Source organism: Crocodylus siamensis, chromosome 5, assembly GCF_052110815.1.
Source record: "Crocodylus siamensis isolate JL-2025a chromosome 5, ASM5211081v1, whole genome shotgun sequence".
Taxonomy (NCBI): Eukaryota; Metazoa; Chordata; order Crocodylia; family Crocodylidae; genus Crocodylus; species Crocodylus siamensis.
The window spans coordinates 165,015,442-165,038,546 of NC_143399.1; the positions used below are offsets into that span (position 1 = coordinate 165,015,442).

Below are 23,105 nucleotides of genomic sequence, written 5' to 3' on the forward strand. Positions count from 1 at the left end.
CGGCCCTGCTGTACCCTGCCCTCTCCAGCCGGGGTGGCCAACCTGCAGCACGCGGGCCATGGCACGGGGCAGAGGAGGGAAGGCGCAGGTGGGGCGAGGGCACGGGGTCAGGAGCAGACAGCGGAGCAGGGTGGCGGGGGCCCGCAAGGGAGGCGAGAGGCAGGTGCTGGGGGCGGAGGGCGGGCAGGCAGGACAATCGAGGGAAGCAGGCGCGGGGCGCGGACAATAGCGGCGGGCGGGCGCCGCGCGGGGGGAGGTGTCGGTGACGGAGGCTCCGCCCCGCTCGGGCCGTTGTGTGGGGCGGCGGCGCCGGGGCTCGGATTGTGACGCTGGCGGGGCCCGAGCGTCTGGGGCGGCGGCGGCGGCAGCGAGGCAGGCCCCGGCGGGCTGTGGGGGCGCCGCGGCGCGGCAGCGCAGGGCAGGGCAGGGCAGGCCCCCCCTCCCGGCTCCGCCGCATCCTCCGCCAAGGTGAGTGCAGCAGCCGAGGCCCTGCAGGTCCCTCCCTCCCGGTCGCGCTGCGCTGCTGCGGGGTGGGGGTGGGGACGGTGGGGGTGGGGACGGGGACAGGGCCGGGGCTGATGCCCTGGTGGGGAGAGCTGGGGGCTCCCCTTGGCCTGGCAGCCTTTGCAGGTTGCCAAATGGCATCTGCCCCCCTCTCTCCCTCGCCCTTCGCTTTGCCTGAGGGCACTTCCTAGTCCCCACTTCCCCAGCCGGGTGGCAGTGGGAGAGACTAGGGGTTTGTAACGAGTAAAACCCACCGCCTCCAGGATGTGCCTGAGATGCCGCACCTTCTGCCCCGACCCCTTCAGGGGGCTGCTTTCTCCTTTGCCGGGGTCCCAGCACGGGCAGTCGTGGCAGCTGGCGTTTCTTCTCTGGGCTTCCTGGCTTGGCTTATGCTGGCTAGTGGATTTTAAAAAATGTACACGTACGTGGCTGGACATCTAACGAAGTTTAGCCAGTGTTGCACTCCCCTGTCTCACCTGGCCGTAGGTTTTCTCAGAGCAGCGTGGATCTGATGCCTTGGTGGCCTTTATGTAAAGGCCTAACGTTGTGTGTTGTGAGAGAAACTGGCCTGAGCAGGTCCTTCTAGGTGAGCGTGCAGGCAGCAGGCTGCTTCACTCCCTGCTGCAATAGCAGGCGTTGAGATGCTTCCTGGTGGGAGGTACCTCATTCAACACCGGTAGTCTCAAGGTGTCATTTGGATCCAGCACCTGTCACAGGTTTGTTGAGCTTCAGTGTGTTGAGCCCTGATTGAAAATATAGAAATACGTAGAAATGAATCAGAATCTGAGCTTTAGTCTCCAGAATACTTGCATCCCCTGTGGTTGCTTGGGATTGTTTTGGGAAAGAGAAAGGCTGAAGCTCTTCCTTCTTGATTTGGTATCTTTACTACTCCTCTGCACCACCTGTTGTTGTCCTGGTTTCACTCTATTGTGTTCTCCTGTATGTTGATGTCTTGATAGGGATGTATTAAAATTGCAAAGCCTTTTTTGGGGGCTTATTGTTTGTTTTTTTATTTTGATCTGAGAAGGCCTTGTTGATGGTCCAGTCTACAGTTCTGCCCAGAAGGCTGTCACCTGATGGTATCAGGTGAAATCTGTGGATCACATTCTCACAACGTAGGATAAATGGTGGTTGCCTTTTTTGGAGTCCATAATTTTAGTCCTTGTCTGCATTATTTTCCCCCTAACATTCCTTTTTGGGAAGAGCCCAAGAACTGACAAAACCCTGACAGCTGTCAATGTTTTACTACCTTGTCTAAGCTATGCTCTTATTTGTACAGGCTAGGGTGGGGTTGAGGGGGCTTTTTGGTTGTGCTTTTAGTCTTTGCTTTTATATAAATGTATAGGCATTGCTGCATTTATAGGCATTGCTCCACCAATATAGTTGCTCCATTAGAAACCTTGTGCTGATGTTTTCTAGTTTGAATGATTTGACAGTTTTATTTTATTGTTGAGTTTGGAAGAGATGTAAACCAGACCAAAGTAAGGTCCTAATACCTGAATTAGGTTCCACACAGGAAGCTGTATGGGTGGAACTATAGACTTGGATGCACAAAGCATTTATGTAAGCGTAATTACATAGTATTTTGAATTGTACTGGGATCTGGGGTGCACTGACAAGCAGCTGTCACTTCCTAGCTACAGGCAGTGAAGTGTTATTATTGTACCTTGCCATGAGGTGGCAGGGAAATGGGTAACAACCTGTTTGCCAAAAGCAAATAGCTACCCCAGGATAAACACCTGGGGGTTAGCACAAACCACCTGTGCTAACATAGTTTATACTTTGGTATGGTTTTACCTTTGATTATTCCTCCAGGAATTCTACACTGAATTTGAGTAAGTTAAACTGTCATAGGGCCCTACATTATGCATCTGTCCCTTTTTTATACCAGTGTAAGGATTAATTATACTAGTACACATGTCATATGTTGATATAACCAGTAAGAATTTCCCCATGTTGGCAACATTTTAACTATATGTACATAGGGCTTGCCTACATTAGAACTCTAAAAGTTTTCTCAGTGTTTGACCTTAATGATGATATTTTTTACGGAAATTCAAATACTACCTTGGTTCCCAACATAGGGTTAGGGATATGCAGGGGCAGGAATGGAAGTCATATATGGCTCTATGGGGAGGAAGAGCCATTTTGAAGTTGGTTTTTTTTTCTTATTCTATAATATTGTATCATATTATGGAAAAGATAGTCACTGATATACCACAGACTCCTAATGCAAAGCAAAATTGTACAAAGCAACATTCCTACTGAACTCAATTGGAGTTTTGTCCGAGTGGAATTTGTAAGATAGGGGCCTTTATTTTTCCAACCCGTTCCTGTTCTCTTTAAAAAGTAAACTTATCTAGCCCTTCTTTCCATTGCATGTGCATTTCACAGTCCGTTTGCTAAACTGTTTTGATGAATTCCCAAGTAACACTTCCTGAAAAGTTTTGAGTAATAGCAGCTATTTTCTACTTGCATTGAAGACTATTGTGTAAATTGGGAGGAAAATGTAATAGTTTATCAGCAAGCATTTACAACAAAAAGTCAGGAAATAGCATCCGAGTCATTTGTTTCCTGAAAAGTGCCATAGCAAGGAAGTACTTGACTGTTCAAGAAGCTTTGCCACTGTTTAACCTTAAAAACACTTTACAGATAAAATGGTGCTGGCCACTGCAAAAGTATTATAAGCAAGGCAAAAAATGCCTCAAGAAAAAGGACAAATAAAGCAGATTGGCTAGCCAAGAGTGTTAGACACACTGTGTCTGGCAGTCTTATCTCACGGTTGTCAGTGTGTAGTTTTTGTTAGCCATATAGGGCAAAAGAAGGATCATTCTGACCTCTTACACAATCAGTTACTATAGATCTTTATTTTATTTAATATAGGTAATTTTAACAACATTTATGTAGGCTGCTTCAGTAGAGATGATTCCAGCAGATACGGTTGGTTTTCCAGGATGTGAAAAATGTGGTACAAAAGTTATTGGGTAACATGTTTGGCAAAGCTCAGTCTATATTGTCGTAGGTGTTGACTCTTAAGGGCAGTAAAACAGGATTGCCATATATTGCTGTTGCTGTGCAAGCTACAGCTGTATTGCTAATCAAACTTCATGGATTGGTGTACACTGATCAGCTGAAAGTGTTCAGAGAGGAATATTTTTCCCTTTGTATATTGCTGCAGTAGTGTATGGTGGTGCGGGGTGGGTAGGGTTTTAATTTAAATATACAGACTGCTAACCACTACTGAAAATAAGTGGCTCAATGAGCCACTCATCTGCTTTACTGTGGCAATAGCTGTCTGTGACATATCAGATAATGAAAAGGACTTGCCAAGTCACTTTGTGTATTGGTTTGCTTTCTAACAGAACAACATTGTACAAAAGTAAAATTCTCATTGGTATAAAATATTTTACTGTGACTAAAGTTGAGATCTGGTCAAGAATCTCCAAGCTGTTTTGGTTGCTAAACAGAGACATAAAGAAAATTCCATAATGAAATATCTACTTTCTAATTTTTTTCTATTTGGTGTATTTTTTTTATTTCATTTTAGATTGCTAATAAGTGTTGCTAAATATTTTTTTATAGTCATGTTTGGGAAATCAAATAAATCCTTACACTGTGGTTAAATGAAGGAGTGAATTCCACTCTCAGCTCTGCTACTGACCTGTCCAAGTTCACTCAACAACTCATTCAACTTCTGTTCCTTTAATTGTCCCAAGTATGTATATCGTATTTATATTTTCACTCCCACAAATAAATTTAGGTTTTAATTTAAATGTATGAAGAGTTCCTAACTGTTTGGATATGAAAGAATCTATACTAGGGAAATAGAACCATGATGTTTTTATGTTGACAGTTTCTCTTGCAGCAACTGCAAAGTTAATATAGTTTAAGATCCACAACAATAATTTTCTCTGCCTGTATTAATTTGTTTGTATGGTTAACTTACACACACAACTTGTACTCATCTAAAAAGGACCTTTGTTTACACATGATTCCATTGCCATTTGAATCCGCCTTCCTTTGTAGTTCAAATACTTTTGTTACAATGCTGTGTGCAGTGACGCCACTTAATACTCTTATTTGTATTTCTAAGAAAAACCCCTATTTTTAGGGATTTCTATTTGTTCTGTGAAGTGTTCCATGGTTGAAACGTGGAATATTGATTTCAGAAAGAAAGGGAACACTTTAAAACTAAACTTTAAAATATGTTCAATTTGTAATTAAAAAAAACAACTTTTGAGGTATTCCTGTGATTGGGCAATTTGTAATAAGTAATCTTTCAGATTTATAGTATAAACTAGTCAGATCTGAGTGGCGGGGAAGGACTGTAGCCCTAGAGAGACTGTTAGTACAGTATTAGTTACAGTAATGCATATTCATAGAAGAATTAACAGTTGATATGGTTCTTCCAGTTACAGAGGAACCAAGTATAGCTTTAAGAAATTGTGAGTAAAGGTGGTTTTTCCACAGTTCAAAATTCCTACTTCAGCTTCTTCCTGCAGCCCAGTATGCTGCACTCCAAGATTTTCCAGGTCTGACAGTTGACAGATGTCCCTTCAGCTTATGAAACTGTGTGTGATGCAACAGCAGCATGTAGACGTGTTCATAGTTAAAGGGAAATGCATCATGGGTAACCTACTGCATGGTAAAAGGAAGAGTGGTAAACCCTAATTGACAGAACATCTTCAGAGGAAATAGGGTCCTGACAAGTCTAAACTGAAGATTGTTGTCTGCTTGGGAAGATTGAACAGAATAGCTGTTGCAGAATAAATGATTCTGGAATAGTTCCCTGTATAGACACTCTCTTCCAGAATAACAACTCTACTTTGTATAATAATTATTATAGAATAAAGTGACTCCTGTATTTTTTTCCAATCAATTTCCCCATATTAAAAAGCACTTAAAACTGAATGAAAAAGGAACTGCTCATCACATGTTTTGGGCCAGATTGCACTCCACCTACTTATTAGGCCAGAAATTGACTTATGCTTCAGTGGCCGTGTCTACATGGGGCGCTGAATGCACAGTAGCCTGTGACTACTGCACAGTAGCGTCACATGGCAGAATGCATGATGCAACACTACTAAGCAGTAGTTTTAGGCTACTGCACAGTCAGCGTCACAAAGAAGTCATTCCTTATTGCTACTGTGCTGTAATTCTGTGCAGTCATTTATTATTTGTTTATACCCACAGTTTTAATACTTGTTTATGCAAAGTAACGACTGCGCAGCCAGCATCTCATGTAAACGTGACCAGTGTGATTCTTTTCTACTCTGCTCAAGTCCGTGAAAATAGTTCACGCAAAACATAGATGAATCCTCCTTTGTTTTGTTGTCTTTTTGGTGACCCGATTGTAGGTGTTATAGAAATGGATGCAATGATGGATTTTCAGCACTTGAGCAGGGTGAGATAAGATTACGCTGAGATGACTTAGTTCACTTGGATGCCTTATAGGTGGAACAGAATCTAGCCTTTAGTGTCACTAATACTATTTATGTTAGAGAGTTATATACCCAAAACAAAGTGGTTGAAAATCCAGTTCATAGATTGTACAACAAAATGTCAAAGTTAAACTTAACCTGATTTGTTCAAATCATAAGCATTTTTCCCCATGATCCAGGTTACGAATCACATGGCCTCACCTATGTGATATGTCTTTGGGTATTTGCACTTCTTGTTGTGACTTGTCCCCATCATAATTCATTTAGTTCAGGAAAAGATGACAAAGAGGATGTGTATATATAAAAAGGCTACTGTACAGAGGTTACTGCACATTTATTTAGCACTATTAGCAAGTACTAAATAAACACACAATAATGGGAGCTACTGCACCGTAGCACCCGCAAATGTCTTTTAAGTGAATCTACTGCACAGTAGCCTAATAATACTACACAGTATCATCACTTAAAAGATGTTCACCAGCGCTGCTGTGTAGTAGCTGTGGTTACTGCGCATTTATTTAGTAGTTGTATTAGCAAGTACTAAATGAATGTGCAGTAACATCTGCACAGTAGCGTCTCATGTAGACATGGCCTCTTTTCCTGAACTACATATAGCTCCCAGTATTATTAGGCTACTGTGCAGTCACTGTTTTGTGTATACATGCCCAGAGTATTAAAACTTCCTTAAAATTGCTCCACTGTAAAATGGATTAAATCAATCCTCTAGAGAAAGAGGGGAGGGGAGGAAAGGGGGTGGAGGTAAATGTGATAGAACAGGGGGTTTCAGCCTTTTTTGGTTGGTGTATCCCCAATGGCCAGTCGAGAAGCCAGGAATCCCCTGGCAGTGTTGATGGAGGCTGGGGTCCCCTGACAGCCAGTCAGCAAGCAAAACCTGAAGTGCCAGCGGCTTCTGTGCACCACTGCCATGTACCCCCTGGGGCTTTCCAAAGTACCCCCAGGGGTACATGTACCTGGTTGACAACCCCTGTGGTAGAATTTCAAAGGCTAAAACTTGAGGGCTTGCAATTCAAAGTGATTTGTGTGAAGTGTATGCATTCTTGCCTCTTACGGCTCTTGGACTTGGAAAAGCAGAAATGATGGAAAATCACATACAAAATAATATGTCTCCCAAGAACACCTCTAGTAAAAGAGCAAAGCAGGTTTTATCAGGAATTTATCTCAATTATCGGTTACAGATGCAAACATTTCCGACTTACAGAGTTGGGTTGGAGTTAGTTTGTACCTATGCTGGTCCAGAAAACATATGAGAGGCAAAGGTGGGGGGAAAGAGGTATGTTGTGTGTGATTTCTTTTTAAGGATTAAATGTATTTGGGAGAGAAGTTTGACAAGCTTCAGGCACAAAGCACCCTTCCCCAAAATATTCTGTTTTGAGATGTTTGAGAAATCTCAACTCAGTAAAAAGATGCATTCTCCATAAGAAGCCAAGGGGAAAAATGGCCGTTGTATAGGGTTTGAGACTTGTTTCCAGATTCTAGGCCCTGAACAAAAGCTGAAATGAAGGCCTTTTTAATGAAACAACAGGTTTTCTCAGTAAGGAAGGAGTTGCTATTTTACTTCCTAGAAAGCTGTGGTTAAACGATGAGGTACATTCATCCCAGAATAAGAATAGGGGGCTAAGTTATGCATCTATTTCTGATTAAGCCACAGACAGATGGTGGTCAGAAGTGGAAGGAAATGAGCCAGTTCGGCATTAGGTGCCAGTTTCACAAACGTACATGGATGAGTAGTCTCTAACTAAATTGGACTACTTGTGTTCTTAAAGCTAAACATTGATGTGATTGCAGAACCAGGACCTTAGATACTATGGTGATGGCTACTGTAGAAATCTTTGAGAGACCTATAAAATTTACTGGTTTGTATAGTACTATAACACAGACTTCTACATCAGTTACAGCTGATTTGTTACAAAAATAGTTATTCCTGTTAGGAGTAATTTTTATAGAACTTTTAGTGAAATTAAATTATGCATGAAGTATAAAAGGGTTATTTCCTTTTAGCAAAATTTGTCAAACCTCAGAACAAAATTTGTTCCATTTTATCTTTAATAGATAGCAAAATTAGCTTAAGTTTCTGCAATTGCTGTCTACAAAATATTCTTTCACTTAACTCCCCCCTACTGGATATGAGATGAGTATCTTTCTTGAAAATAAGATAAACAAGTTAAAATTATCCTAATACAGACTTGTCTAACATATGGCCCGCCTTGTTCGGGACGGGAGGGGAGCTGCTCACCCCCGTGGGGCCAGGCTAGCATGGCCTCCCATGTCGTGTGAACTGGGTCCCACTGCTGCCCCAAGGGCTGTGCGGCGCGGGGCTGCGCCTGACGGGATGAGCTGGGGACAGCGCCTGCTTTTACTTGTCTCTGGCTTGGCCCCTTGCCCCTGGCATCCCGCCCGCGTCCCGGGACCTGCTGGGCTCGGCGACCGCGGGGCAGGGATGGGGCATGGCGCCTGACACAGGCAGTTGACAGGGCAGCCCCAAGGGGGGGCTTGGCAGGCAGGGTCCTGGTGTGACCTCTGTGGGGCAAGGTGGTGGGAGCCAATGTCCGCTGGGCCCCACACTCTGGGCTCTCAGCATTGAGGCTGCCAGGGCTGCGTGTGTGGGCGGCCAGGCACCATGGTTAGTGGGGCCGTGCAGGCGGGTGAGCAAGGGGCTGTGGTGCAGTGGCCATCTTGCTCTGACCCCCCTCTGGCAGCACCGGTTCATGGGGCTGTGCTGCTCGGGGGTGGCTGGGGGGGAGAGGGGGGTTTGTCACTCCCTGCGGCTGGGTTGGGCGCTGCTCTTCTGTCGTGGCAGCCACCTGCGCCCTCCCGGGGGCTGTTTGCCTTTGCCACAGGGAAGCACAGAGGAGTGGAGCAGCCCATGTTCCTCTGAGGCCTTCCCTTGCCAGGAGCCGCCCTGGGCAGACCAGGCCTGAGACCCTGCCAGGCTGGGAACTGGCTTCGCTCCCGCAGTTCTGCTGTGCCCCATCTCACGCATTGGCTGGGCCCCAGCCGCATCTGCCCAAACACTGCCAAGACTTTGGGCAGTGGTGTTGCTGAACTTAAGAAACTTTGGGCAAGGCCTGGGGAAGCAGTGGTATAGGCGGCCCCTTGGCCTGTGTGAGAGCACCGGCTACATCGGTTTGATCACATACTTTAACACAGCTGTCAAATGTCTTCTGGGGCTGCCTTCAAATGGTGGTTATAGTAGGCAGAAGGGGGGCCCCAACTGTTGGGATGGTTGGTCCAGGACATCATTTGTTGTAGTATGTCACTAGCTGAGCACAGGTGGGGGTTTATGCCACCTTTGCCTTATTTCAGGCTTGTGCTACATATGGCCTGTGGGATGATAAAATATGAATATGGCTTGCTGGCCCACTGGGTGATAAAAAGTTCATGATCCAGCCCTACATTCAAAAAGGTTGGACACCCCTGTCCTAGTATGTCAAATATCTAAAGTAAATTGAGTGCATTTTTTGTCCTTTCTTAAATGAGAACCCCCTGTGTTGTGGAAGCAGAAACATAATTTGCATAACAGCAAAGGTCTTTCTTTTACATTAATTTTACTAGTTCTTATAAAAAGTCTGTAAGTACTGTTTAAGTTCCCAAATTCCTAAACTAAAGGAGAAGAGTTGCACATTCAGTTCACAATCCATCTTTGGAGAGCCCAGCCAGGCTTGAGTGGCTTGTGTCTCAGGCTTGTATTTTTTTTTCAACCAGGATTGGATTGCAGGATTGGAATCTTTTTATGCTTTGAAACAATTGTTCATTCTTTATATACATGGCAAGATGAATTCATGATTCTGCTTTTCTCTTGAAATAGTGGATGATATCACTAGTACAGACCTAATAGGCATCTGTATTGAGGAAAACAACTGCTTAAGGAAAAACAACAACATAGAACGTTTTGGTTATCTGCTGGCTTTGCAAGTCTGTGAACAGATCAGATGTAACGCACAGTGTCCGTTCTAACCAATGGATGGCTAAGCAACCTGATTCTTATGGAGCAGTGGTTCTCATCTGGAGTGCTTTACAATCTTTTTTAGGATGCCATGAGGCGATAGTTTCATATTAGTACTACTATTAGGTGTGTAGACATCTACATGTGATTCACAAGATAAACCCTGTTTTTTTCCAAAAAAGAAATCCTTAGTTTCAAAACCATTCTAACCTGTTGTGGGCTTTCTGTGTTCTTTGCAACAGAAATACTGCTCTATTAATTTTAAGAAATTAGAATATTTTTAAAGACTTAAATTCTCAGGAAAACCAGAACTCTGACTTTGCAAGAGAGATATACTTATTTGACAGAGAACAGGAAGCTAGTTACAAAGTTGTGGAATTAATTGTTAAACAAATGAAGGTTCACACAGCGAGCTGGTACTTCAAGTGTGCAAAGAAAAAAATAAGAATTATGGCTAGGGACAGAAGTTACACATATTACACTTAAAGCAGGCAGAAAGCTCTTTAAAGCTGTATTGAAACAGACATTCATGGCTCTTACAGAACTTTAAAAATGCTGGATCACGCTCTAAGTTAATCCTCGATAGATGTGTACTAACCTAAAGTGATTTCTGTTAGAGCACTTCATTGAACCTCTGTGCCAGATCCCACTGACGGTTAACTTAGAGTGGAATTGCTGCCATCCCAGGTGGTATTGCACAGGGCAGGGCTGTGTAGGACTGCTCATTTCCTCTGCCTGAGTCCAGGCTGGCCCCTTTCTGTTAGCTTTCACTGATCTTAGTCAGTGATGGCCTCTGTTTCCAGCCTGGCATGCAGCCTTCCCAGGAGGGGGTGGAGTGAGGGAAGGGGGGTTTCTTTCCCTGTAGCCACCCTGGACCTGCAGCTCATCACAGCTTAGCTGGGAGGGGGGTGCTGCTATGGAAAGGCTCCAGAGTCTCTTCCCCACAGCAGCCCAGGCCAGGCAGAAGCGCACAGTTTGCTTGGTGGAGGGAAGGCTGTAGTGGGGCTCTGGGATTTCTCTGCACCTGCCCTTGCCAGGTCATACTGTGGTCCAGCCCAGGGGCTGTGGGGAGAGGAGTCTGGGGTCTCTCTCCCTGCTGTGCTGCAGCCCAGTCCATGCAGCAGTGTGCCCCTGCTTGGCAAAGGGGGCTGTGGGGGAAGGGCTCCAGGTTCTCATCCCCTTCTTCACCCCCGGCAGCCCCCTGCTGCAGCACAATGTGGGTAGGGGAGCTCAGGGTGGCCATTATAAAGGACATTCTGGTTTTCTGCTACTCTGTCTTCTGTTCTGTATAGATACAAAACACGTCTTAAAGAGAAAAATAGAGGACATAAAGACATTGGGTTTTGTATCAATAGAGGACTGTCCTCTGTGATGGCCACCCTAGGAAGCTGTGGGGAGAGGGCTCTGGGGTCTCTCCCTCTACAGCCTTGTTGGGAGGGAGTGGAGTGGGGAAAAAGGGATTTCTGTCCCTGTAGCCACTGTCTGCCTGGGGGGCCATGGAGAAGGAGTCTAGGGTTTCTTCTCTCCCAGCTGGTGCTGACAGTCATGCATACCAACCCACCCTCTAGCTTCTTTACTTTTCATTCCATCCAGGAAGAGCACATGTCAGCTGCTATAACTTCCTCAGCCTGATGAACCCGAAAGCTTGCTTAAAAATTATTTTTCAACTACTTGAGTTGGTCTAATAAAAGATATCAGATTCACCCAAAGAACCTTGTGTGTTTGGTTTGCTTGTACTCTAACTTACTTTAGAGCTTTAAGTGAAGTATGATAAAGCGCTTCTGCCAGGATCTTTTTGAACATCTGTACTTAGCCTGTGTTTGGAAGTTAAACTGAGAAGGAAATTGACAACATTCTGCTGTTCAGTAATGCTCTCAGGAGATGTGCATATAACTTGTCAAAGAATATTGGAAAAAATACAAGTGAGAAACTTAAAATGGCTACCATCTTCACTTTTCAGCAAGACCACAAGAGGACAGGATGTTTTTGACATAATAGATTCCTATTTGAATTTCTGGGTTTATCTTGGGAATTGTGTAGGTTTTGCATAGATAGCAGTCCTTCTGTGGTTGGGTCAGCTTGAGGATTTTTTTCAATTGTGAAGTAACAGAATCCAAATGTCATTACATGTCACTGTTTTCTTTCATTGGGAAGCTTATTGCAAAAACTATATGCCAGAAATTAAAAACTGTGTTTGACCAAGTTGTAAAAATGGTGAGTTATATTAAAAGTAGGTCAGGGAAGTCTTGTCTCTTTTCAGGAATGTGAGAAACGATGGAAGCTGAAACATACCAGTCTTATTTTGCACGTGGAAGCAAAATGATTGTCAAGGGGGAAGTTTCTGTCCTCACTTTACAAGTTGACAAAGGAAATCTTAATTTTTTTTACATTCAAGCACATTCCTGACTTCTGTGATTTATAATACTGGTGCTTAATCATGTGGGGGGTTTCCATTTTGTTAAAAAATGTTTCCAGTCATATAATTTTATACACTATAATGAACAAGTTAGTTGTTTTTTTTAAATAAGGTGTTCCTAAATTTCGAAAAGTATAGAGGGAAGTCTTGAGTCTAAGACAATTGAGAGTAACTTTACTGCAGCCATGTTTTCAGGGAATTGTAGGAAAGAATGCTGAGGACGCAGCTGCTAAAGAGATACATGACCTCTACAAGTGGATGGCAATGGTTCCACTATCCTGCACTAGGAAATTATGTAAAGATTATTCTTAATATACTTTGATTACAGGTGGCCCTTTGCAGAATTTTTGCTAAGTCTGCTCAGACTTTAAGTTAGTATAAATACTTGTCCGAGAGAGAAGAGTAAATCATTTTGATCTTGCAGGCTAAAACTTTATTCTGGGGCACCTAATGGCTACTCTCTGAGCTCTTTACTTGGGGATCCATGGGACTAAGAGGTACCTGAATTGTGCAATGCATAGTAAAATACAGATTCATGAACCTGGTGTAGAGTTCTGCCCAAGCTAATATGATATACCTGACCTACCTTGAATTCTGGAAGGAGTCTCTACACAATGCTGCACTGTAGATGTAATAATAAAATTAGCTACATCCAATTTTTCAAATAAGTGCTTTCTCTACAGTTAGTATGTGTATGCAGTATGACACAAAGGTATCTAAGGCTCTGAATCATCAGGTTCTTTGTGGGTTGACTTTTGCCCACATGTAGAACCCAATTGATTTCAATAGGACTTTGTCAGTGTTGAGGGCCAAGTTAGGAAGAAGTGTTATGATTCTGTGATTTTGGTCAAGCACCAGTAGAAATTCAGGGCTATTCAGGATGGTTCTTATTTAGATAAAAATCAGAGACAGTGGCAGGGTACCTTCCAAGAACAGTTTTTGTTTTAAAAAACGTTTACCGGTTTCCTTGAACAGAAGCAGGATCAAACTGAATGATGACAGGGACCTTTTGCAAAAAAACCTTAAAAAGACAGATAAGACTTACAGCTCCTGCTCCGAGAAATATCTCTCTTGATCTCTGATTCTCATTGGTGAGCCACAGGAACATCTTGTTCAGTCCAGCTGCTTAACAAAGTCTTTTTCAGCCTCAGCTCCTGGCTCTTGGAAGGCTTCGGTAGTTCCATACTCTTAGTCCATATAGCTTGCTAAAGCAAGCTGAACTAATAACCTTGCATTGACCCTCTGATTCCTGTGACTATTTCCTGTATTTCAGTAGTCCTTTATATGAGAGTTTTTTCCTAGATGCCAACTTCAGTGGGGTAGCTATTATATACTTTTCTCATGAGGCTGGGTTGTTGTTTATTTTTAGCTTTGTCTTTTTGGGGATTTGTTGTTGTTGTTTTTTTAAAAAAAAAGAAATAGTTAAATCTATTTGAAAATGCATATGTACAAGAGACAGGACTTAAGGTTGCCTCATACAGCCATATCTTTCATTTTCTTTGATGTTTGACTATTTAACCTTAGAGGTTTTAGTAGCTTAGTTTTTTGTATGGAATATATATGAGAGTTTTAAAGGTGATGGCCAAGGAGCTATCTGCGTAGTTTTCATTGACTTTTTTGTTCCTTTCCTCTCTCCTCAGTAAATCTTGTAACCCCCTGAGAAGTTCCAGAGACTAGAGGAAAGCTACTAGGATAGCCTGGGAAACTATAGGCCTATTGACCTAACACTGATTCCTGAGACAGCTGATAGAGGATTTAATTAATCAGAAATTGAAGGAGGATAGCCTTGATGCCTGTCAACACTGGTTTATGGAAAAGCAGATCTTGTCTCACTATCTTGTAATCTTATTAAGAAATGTCAGGTTTGATTGATAAAAATAATAGTATTGATTCCATAGACTTCTGCAGTGAATTTGACTTGGTACCACATGATATTTGATTAGAAAACTAGAATGATTCAAAATTAGCATGATTAAAATGGGTAAAATGGGTTTCAAAATATAATTGTGAAATGGGAATTATAATTATTTCCAGTGGGGTCCTACATAGGTAAGTTTTTGGTCCCGTGTTATTTAAGCTTTCATTTTTAATCAGTGACCTGAAAAAAATGTAATCATTACTGCAAATTTGCAGTTGGCAGGTTCTGGATGTGGCAAAAAACAAAGAGGACAGGTTACTGAGGCATAAGGATATTGCCTGCATGGTTGCATGCTTGCTTGGCACCATGAAAACACATTTTTAATGTGCAAATATGAAATCATGCCTCCTGGAACAGAAATAAAGAAAATAGGTCATGTGTACACTGTCCGGGACTCTGTTTATCACTAACCCCAAATGTCTTTCAGAATTACTGCTTCCCAAGATAATCAACTGAATATGAGTGTGACAGACAATGTTATAAACCAGGGGAGGCAACCTTTTACAAAGGGGGACCAAAGTAATGTAGCTTGGAGATAGGGTGGGCTGCTGCTTGCACCTTGGTTGCTTCCATTGTTCTCCCCTTCCATCACATGCCACTGAATATCACCCAAGCTAAGTACAAATAGTCAAAAAGCCCAATCGAATCGATTCAATCTTCTCAGGTTAGTCTAAGTTGCATAGATTAAACCAATAAACAATTGAACAGACATTCATTTTGATTCTGAAAAAGTAACTACGTGCCCAGGCCAGAGGTCAGGGGGTGCTAGAGTACACCTCTCTGCTCTACTGAAGCTGACAGCTTGGGCTGAGGGTATCCTATCCATTCTGCAAAGTGGATTTTGCAGGGGTGGTTCAAAGCATCCTGGGATGCTGGGGGACTGTGAGTTCACGTGAATCTTCAGGGAACCTGGGATAGAAGTTCAATAAGCCTATTTCACCTAAATCAGTTAAGCCTGATATGATATCCATCCAGGTTTATCTTAAACCAGTTTCAGCCATTTTCAAAGAGGTTTATGTGTACTGAATTTCTGTTGCGTTACAGATTTGAACTGGTTTCCGATTGCTTATACCAATTTATGTGTAATTTTTGCCCCATGTCCCTGGGCTAGCATTTCACAAACCTTGCGGGTACTCTTGCACTCCCTGTACTGTAGCTGCTGCTTACTCTTGTTGCAAGTGCCACTGATTTCTGTCACCATTGGCAACAGACAGTGATGGATTCAACAGTAATAAAAATGGCAGCTGCAGCAGTGTGGTGTAGGGGCTGCCATTCTGGCGCCTTGCTCATGCAGTGCCACCAATCCAGTTCCAGTCTCTTTACCCAGCCACAGATATTATCCTATTTCCAGTCCTATTCTTAACAGATTTATCCAATCTGTGCTTTCTTCCCACCTTCATCATCCTGGCTTTTGCCCCCCTCTACATTTGAGTCGGATAGCTTCCTTCTGTGTTCCAGCCCTCCAGAGAGAAGGCTTGCTGAGAGCAAAGGAGAGAAGCTGACTGCTTTCAGTTCCAATACCTGGCCTTAGTCCAGCTCAACCAAGAACATCCATTATAGGGAAAATCTGGCTTGTCATTGTAACCTGAGCTGAAAGGAGCATATTCAGTGCTCTGTGGGGATAGTATATGGTCAGCACTAAGAGTTGAATGAGAAGTGGGCATGACCAGTGAGGGTGGAACATTCAGAGATTTCAATTGCTAAAAATTAAGATGTCCCTGTGAAGTGTGTGTGAATTGTAAATGTCATCTTTCCTCCAAAAGTTTTTAACCTGGCCAAATTCTGGCACATTTTCATAGATTTTAGGTTTGGAAGGGCCCTATTAGATCATTGAGTCCGATGCCCTACCCTGGGCAGGAAAGAGTGCTGGGGTCAGATGACCCGAGCCAGGTGTTTCTCCAATCTCCTCTTAAACACCTCCAAGGAAGGGGACAGCACCACCTCCCTCGGACGCGTATTCCATATTTTGGCAACCCTCGCTGTAAAGATTTCTTTCCTGATGTTCAGTCTAAATTTGCTCTCCTTCAGTTTGTGGCCATTGCTTCTAGTTACCCTGACAGGCACCCTGGTAAACATTGTATCCCTATTTCCTGCTCCCCCCTGCTCCCCGCCCCCCCCCCCCCCCCCCCCCCACCGCCAGTAAATCTGTAGACAGCCACAATATCACCTCTCAACCTTCTCTTTCAGAGGCTGAAGAGATTCAGGTCCCTCAATCGGTCCTCATAGGGTTTTTCCTGTAGGCCTTTAACCTGTGTCCCTCCTCTGAACCCTTTCCAGGTTATCTACATCCCTTTTGAAGTGCAGTGCCCAAAAGTGGGTGCAGTACTCCAGCTGCGGCCTGAACAATGCCACATAGAGGGAAGTATCACCTCCTTTGATTTGTTTGTGATGTACTTATTATGCAAGAAAGCGTGCAGGTAGCTTTACTTATTATTTCATCACATTGATGACTCATGTTCATTTTGGAGTTTATTACAACTCCGAGATCCCTTTCTGCAGTTGTACTACTTAGAATGGTTCAGGTGTGTTGATGATTCTTCCTCCCTAGGTGCAACACATGGTGCTTACCTTTGTTAAACTGCATCCTATTTGTTTGGCCCACTTCCCCAGCCTGTCCAAATCCACCTGTATTTGCTCCCTGCCCTCTAGTTTGTTTACCCCACCCCATAGTTCGGTGTCATCTGCAAACTTGTCAGTTTTTTTCTACACCTTCACCCAAGTCACTAATGAAGATATTGAACAGTCCCAGTCCCAGTACAGAGCCTTGGGGGACACCACTGCCCAGATTTCTCCAGGTAGGAACCATCCCAACCACCACCACTCTCTGGGTGCATCCCATAAGCCAAATTCTGGCAGATTTTCAGAAGGAATACTCACAGTACAGCCCTGAAAGAAAGGGACATGCCTGCCGAAGTTCAGATCCCTATTACAAAACCTGGGGTTTCAAGAAGTTTTCAAATAATAGGTTGCAAGTATGTTATACCATAGAGAAAATACCCTAGCCTTCTTTGTAGGGTAGAATTTCCCAGGAAAAATCAGTCTGAGACAGGCACCTGCTTGGGGAATTTCAATCTGAATGGTCAGTCTCAAAGTTATAACTGGAAACGTGGTCTTGTAATGGGAAGTGTTGGGCAACCATAATATTTAGTGACTTTAACAAGCCCCGCCAGTAATACGCACCTTAATCTCCATTGCCTTCAATCAGAATTACATGTATATGTGGACAACATTAATTCATAGTTTGAAAAATCTTCAGGGAGAATGTAGAACAAAAATGAAATGCTGTAATGTAATCATTTGTCTATGATAATAGTTTCTTAAAATTCTGAAATACATTGTTTTTATAGTAATAGTTTAACTGATTATGTTTTATTTCATTTTAAGTGTCTGAAGAAGATAAAGAAACATGGATGGCCATAGGTAGTAAGTATTTTTTTAAAATAATTTTAAATCTCTAAAGTAATATTATTAACAGACATGTGATGATATATTCTTGTATCAGTGATGCTTATATTTTGACACCCAATTGTTGACACATATTTTCTCACATATAACCCCTACCGTTTTCCCTCCAAACCAGCTGAGGAGAATTGGGGGTGTGCATTATGTGCAGAGTAAGGCTACCCCATGGGTTCCAGAGCAGTATTAATTGCCACAGCTCTCCCACCCCCCTGCCAAATTTCTGGAGCTGTGGGGAACCACCCTCCCCAACCACATGCTGGATTGAGCTAGTGCACAGAGTTATCCCATGGCTAGACCCTGAGTGCTAGCTTTGTAGTCATGTGCCAGGCTGGATTGTATTCTGGCTCCAGGACTGTGTACCAGGTTGGATCTGGCATGTGGTTCCAGAGCCAGTGTGCAGGGTCAGACCCTTTGCACAGCCCCAGTATTGGCACGGGCACATTGGACACTGTTGCGTGTCCACCAGCCTTGGAAACCCGAGACCTCATGCACTTATGTATACTTCAGGGTAAGGTCTTTTATTCTTGGGGCCTATCAGAAATAGGGTAAGTGTTATACTAGGGGGTGTGCTATACAGTATGTGAGAAAATACAGTACTTTTACCACTGAAGACAGACTGTCAAATTGAAGTACTATTAGGTGATAGTCAAATAATGTAAAAACAAATTAATCAACTACAGGGAAGAACCCTGTTGACCTGAAGTCAGGCAGAAGGATTTTCATGTTATAAGACTGAACTAGCAAGTTCCTCATGGGTGGACCTTTGTCCACTCATGGAGCCCCATTGATTTCAGTTGGATTCTGCCAGGATTGAGGGCTAAATTAGGAAGAAATAGTTTCATTCTGTAATTCTGATTAAGCAGTAGCAGAAATTCAGAAACTTAACACACTTACTAGTTTTTATAAGATAAAAACCTATTTTTAGGGATTTCTTCTCCTGCAATAGCAGAAATTCAGAACCTCTCAGTGTGGTTTCTGTTTAGATAGAAAATCAGAGACACTGAGGTAAGGTATCTCCTTAGAATATTTTTTTTAATAAAAAAGATCACCAGGTGCAAACAGCTAGCCTTACAGGCCATGTGGCATCCACATAAGCAGGGCCTTGCCTTCTCAGCAACACAAATAGTAATGGCACAAATTTGTGCCACTACTTTGTGCAGCAGTGAACATGATTGCTTGTGAGCTTTGCAGTGAGATGCATTGTCCTGCTGTTCCATGCGCTGTAAGGAGGGGCTGGCTTGGTCTCAGCAGGAGCTGGCCATCCCCTGCCCTGAGGCACCCTGGGTCCTGGCCAGCCGGGAAATGGCACATGGAGATAGGGGAGGAGGCAGCCATGGGCTGGCTGCTGCCCTGATTCAAGTAACATTGTACCCTAGCCAGCTGCTTCATGACTGGCTGGGGCTCTGTGTGCCTCAGTGCAGGGGCTTCGCAGTGGAGACCCCGTGCTGAGGCACAAGGAGACAGGACCAGCCAGCCCAAGACTGCTTGCTCCTCCCAGGCACACTGCGCCTCAGCCAGCCAGGGAGTGCCTCAGCGCAGGGGCTCCACAGCGGGCAGAGGTGCAGGAGCAGGCAGCATTTGTCCCGGCACCCTCTACTTTGCCATGGGTTGCGTGGCTTTTTTTCCAGGTTTATTTTTTTTGCCCTGGCACTGCAAATTAGCAGTGCTACACACTGATTAAGGTACAATGCATGTAGTTTGTGGCGCCGCGAAGAGATTTGCAGTGCCACAAACCACACCTGCCTGCATGTCTGGATCTAGCCATAAGGTGCAAATCTACCCTGCCTTCTACAAGGAAGAACAATAATGTTCTCTCTTTCCTGCTTCATAGCAAATAAATCAATACATTGTTCTGTATTTAGAAAGACTTATCCACCTTTTTGTTTTGTTGGGGTTTGTTAAATTCCTGCAGTATTAAGACATATTTATGATTAAAATATTGAGTAGAGCCCTACACTAAAAACAAAAATTCTCCAATTCTGTCTACTGAATATTTGCAGGAAACACTTTCTTGCATAAAATCTGTTTTTAAAATGCTGATCATTTCAAGCATAAAGTGGAGTCTGGTTTTTTCCAGACTTTAATTTAAATATAAATTCTACTAAATTATCATTTGGAAATTCATAAAGGTTTCATTCTTTAGATTTCTCCAGTGTATGCTTATTCATTTATCTAAAAAGTCTTTTAATTTGTTATTACTCCTTTCCTGTCATGTTACATTTTCAGCCTGATTATACTTGCACTGACTCCTGGGGAAGTAGAAATTAGGACTGGGTTACCCAAATAAATCTCTACCCCCAATGATTTTGTTTGGCTACTGACCTGAAAAATAAATTAACTGCATAGTTCTTGTGGCAATGCGACTATACTGGAGATAAACAACTGTGGATGTTTCAGTGCCCTGTGTGCTTGCTGTCCCATGACTTCACTGGAGGTCCACATGGGCATAGCAGGCTGCCTGTGCAAATTACAGTGAAGGATTGAGGATTTAAAAAAAATCCTGAAATGTGAACTACAAATTTTCATTTCTAGTTTGGCTCTTGTTAATCTTTTTTTTTTATTAAGGGTGTATGTGAGGTTTTAATATTTTTCCTTAAAGTGACTTAAAATTATTTTTATTTTGATTTGTTGTAAAATACATTGAAATATTATTAAAACTAAAATATGACTTATTCAGAGAAATATTTTAAAACTGAGCCTGGCAAAGGGATTTGGCAGACAAAAACTTACTTTATAGCAGGGGTGTCAAACTCATCTGGCCCTGCATGACTGGTTCACGAGCCAGATGAATACTGTGAAGCCAGCCCTGCAGGTCACATTGGGCCCAGGGGTTGGACCAAGGTGGTCAAGGGCCCCAAGGCCCGCAGCACTAAGGCCTCTGCCCTGCTGGAGCTTTGCAACAGGTACGTACCTCTTGCAGCCCCAGCAGAGCCTGCTGAATTGCCAGCTCCTATAGGCAACACAGGCGCTACTGTAGCTACCGCCCCTGCTCTCCCCAAGACAAAACGCAAAGTGTTTGTTGTGGGAGACTCTATCCTGAGGGGGACTGAGGTGGTAATCTGCCGCCCTGACCCCTTAGCCTGGAAAGTTTGCTGCTTCCCGGCAGCCAGAATCCGAGACATTGCAGAGAAGATCCCTAAGCTCCTCCAGCCCACTGACCACTACCCTATGCTCCTCATCCATGTGGGCACCAATGACATGGCTCGGAGCGCTCCCAGCCAGGTCATGAGGCGCTACAGGGATTTGAGAGCAGGTCTTAAGGGTCAGGGGGCGCAGGTGGTGTTTTCTTCGATCCTCCCAGTCTCGGGCTGTGTGCTGAGGAGGGAGAGGAGGATCCAGGTAGTCAACCAAAGACTGTGGCGCTGGTGTCACTGGGAAGGCTTTGGCTTCCATGACTACAGTCCGCTCTTTGGCGAGAGAAGCAGTGAGCTGCTGGGAAGGGACGGCCTCCACCTCTCTCCGCTGGGTAGGAAGCTCTTCTCAGCCAGACTGGCTGACCTGCTCCACTGGGCTTTAAACTAAACCTGCTGGGGAATGGTGGGACTACTGCCACTGCTAGCCTGCTAAGCAACCCTTGCAAAGCCAGCATGCCAAGGCATTTAAGGGATCCCACTCCTGCCCCAGCCCTGGAACAAACGGTAGGCAAGGCAAGGGCCCTCAAGGGGACTTGCATGCCTATACACAATTGGCAGGAGCTTGGGGAATAAACAGGAGTAACTTGTCTTCCTGCTAAACACAAATAACTATGATGTCATAGGGATAACAGAGACCTGGTGGGACTCCCCCATGACTAGGCCACAGGTATAGACAGCTACCCTGTACAGGAGGGATCGAGTGGACAAAAGGGGTGGGGGCGTACTGACCTACTGAGGTCCCTTCCGACCCTAACATCTATGAATCACTCGAAGACCAGCACTGCACCTGACCAAGACTGGCTGGAGAATGTGCCATGTGCAGTTTGCATCCCAGACTGGCCAGAGAGAGTGCCACAGGCATCCAGCATGCTGGGGTGAATCCTGGACCAGCCCTTCCAGGGTGCTGCATGCAGCTGTTGAGGTGGTGGCTATTTTGTGCTTCCATCCACACCACCAAACCGATATCCAGGGCTGCTGCCCTGTTACCCTTCTCCCCTCTCTTCCCCTCCAGCCCATTACACTATTTATCAGGTTACTGACTCCCAGTTAACATACCATGATGGTCTCATTGTTTTAAATCACTGTCCCCTACTTAACAATAATAACAAAAATAATTATATCAAACACCATATCACCGTTGAACAGTTACGTTTTCTAGTGGAGTTACGCTTCTCTATAGCTATTAAACATGTAGTGAGACAGCTGAGCAATTATATATTTTACAAGTATTACACTTATACAAGTTTATACTTTCTTTAAATCCTTTTAGAATATTTTGGCAGATTTGCTAATATTGGTGGACCTACCAAATTCACAGTGAAAGTAGAGTGCGTAACTGCTCCTTTAATCTTGCATGTTCCCCCGGGTGCACCTCATCCCTTGCCTCCACCCTTCACCTTGCTGCTGATTAGTGGAGGACCCTGCGCTCCCTCCTGATCAGCAGGGAAGCCAAAACTGCACTTTTAAACATGGCAACATTTTTTCCTCCTCGCCAGTCAGCAGCAAACAGCAGGGCCATCCAGAGCCCCTCAGCCAATCAGTGGCACCATAATGATGCCTTATTTAAACAGTTTTTGCCTCCCTGTTGATCAGAAGTGAGCTGCAAGTGGGGTCCCTCCACCAATCAGCAGAGGAAGGGGGCCAGAGAACTGTTAGAAAAACAGGATGACCCATGAGAAGCAGATGACCCTTGAGAAGCATATGACCTTTCCCTAAGCTTAAAGATAGCCTTTTGCTGACAGTAAGCAAACTTGTTCTGTGTATTTTGTAACTCTGTAACAGCAAGCAAGAAAAAAAACTCCCAAAGCTAGTGGAAATTCCCCAAAGATGCGCACGCATATATGCCTTATGCCTATGTATACCTATATTTGCATACGTATGACCTGTTAGTGTAAAAGGTGTTACCAAACTCAGATCGGGGGAGCTCTTTGTCTACTAGGCACTGAGTAACCCCTCCACAGAGAAATAAATCATCTTGCTGACACTCCCTTGTTCTCTGCCTTATTGATCGCGGCTAGGAACGAGCCCAGAGACGGGACGTGGCCAGTGCTCCTCGGTGTATGAGCACACCCTTCGGTGTATGGGTGCTACACAGTAGCTGGCCAATTTCCCTGACAGAACCTGCAAGGTTAAAGGAGCCACAACACATCCCACATCCACCATTAATTCAATAGGTCCTTACTAATATTAAATCTATTGCTTGAATGATTTGCACTATTAATGCAGCTTTTTTAGATGTTTTCAGGTTCAAGATTGTATATTGTCA

The 23,105-nt window shown here is 43.9% G+C and overlaps 1 protein-coding gene across 9 annotated transcripts in view; it reads left to right on the top strand.

Annotated features, from left to right (window-relative positions):
- The first annotated feature begins 229 nt into the window (after nucleotides 1-229).
- ICA1 (islet cell autoantigen 1) overlaps nucleotides 230-23,105 on the top strand; it is a 123,496-nt gene continuing 100,620 nt past the window's right edge. For 2 of the 9 annotated variants that reach the window (XM_090046926.1, XM_090046929.1), the window contains exons 1-3: nucleotides 233-468; nucleotides 16,521-16,660; nucleotides 17,628-17,666. In XM_090046926.1, coding sequence (XP_089903052.1) covers nucleotides 17,650-17,666 — 17 coding nt within the window. In that variant the 5' untranslated portion in view covers nucleotides 233-468; nucleotides 16,521-16,660; nucleotides 17,628-17,649. Of the gene's footprint in view, nucleotides 469-16,520; nucleotides 16,661-17,627; nucleotides 17,667-23,105 lie in introns of all 9 variants that reach the window. The other 7 variants (XM_090046930.1, XM_090046933.1, XM_090046932.1 and 4 more) reach the window with 7 other exon arrangements.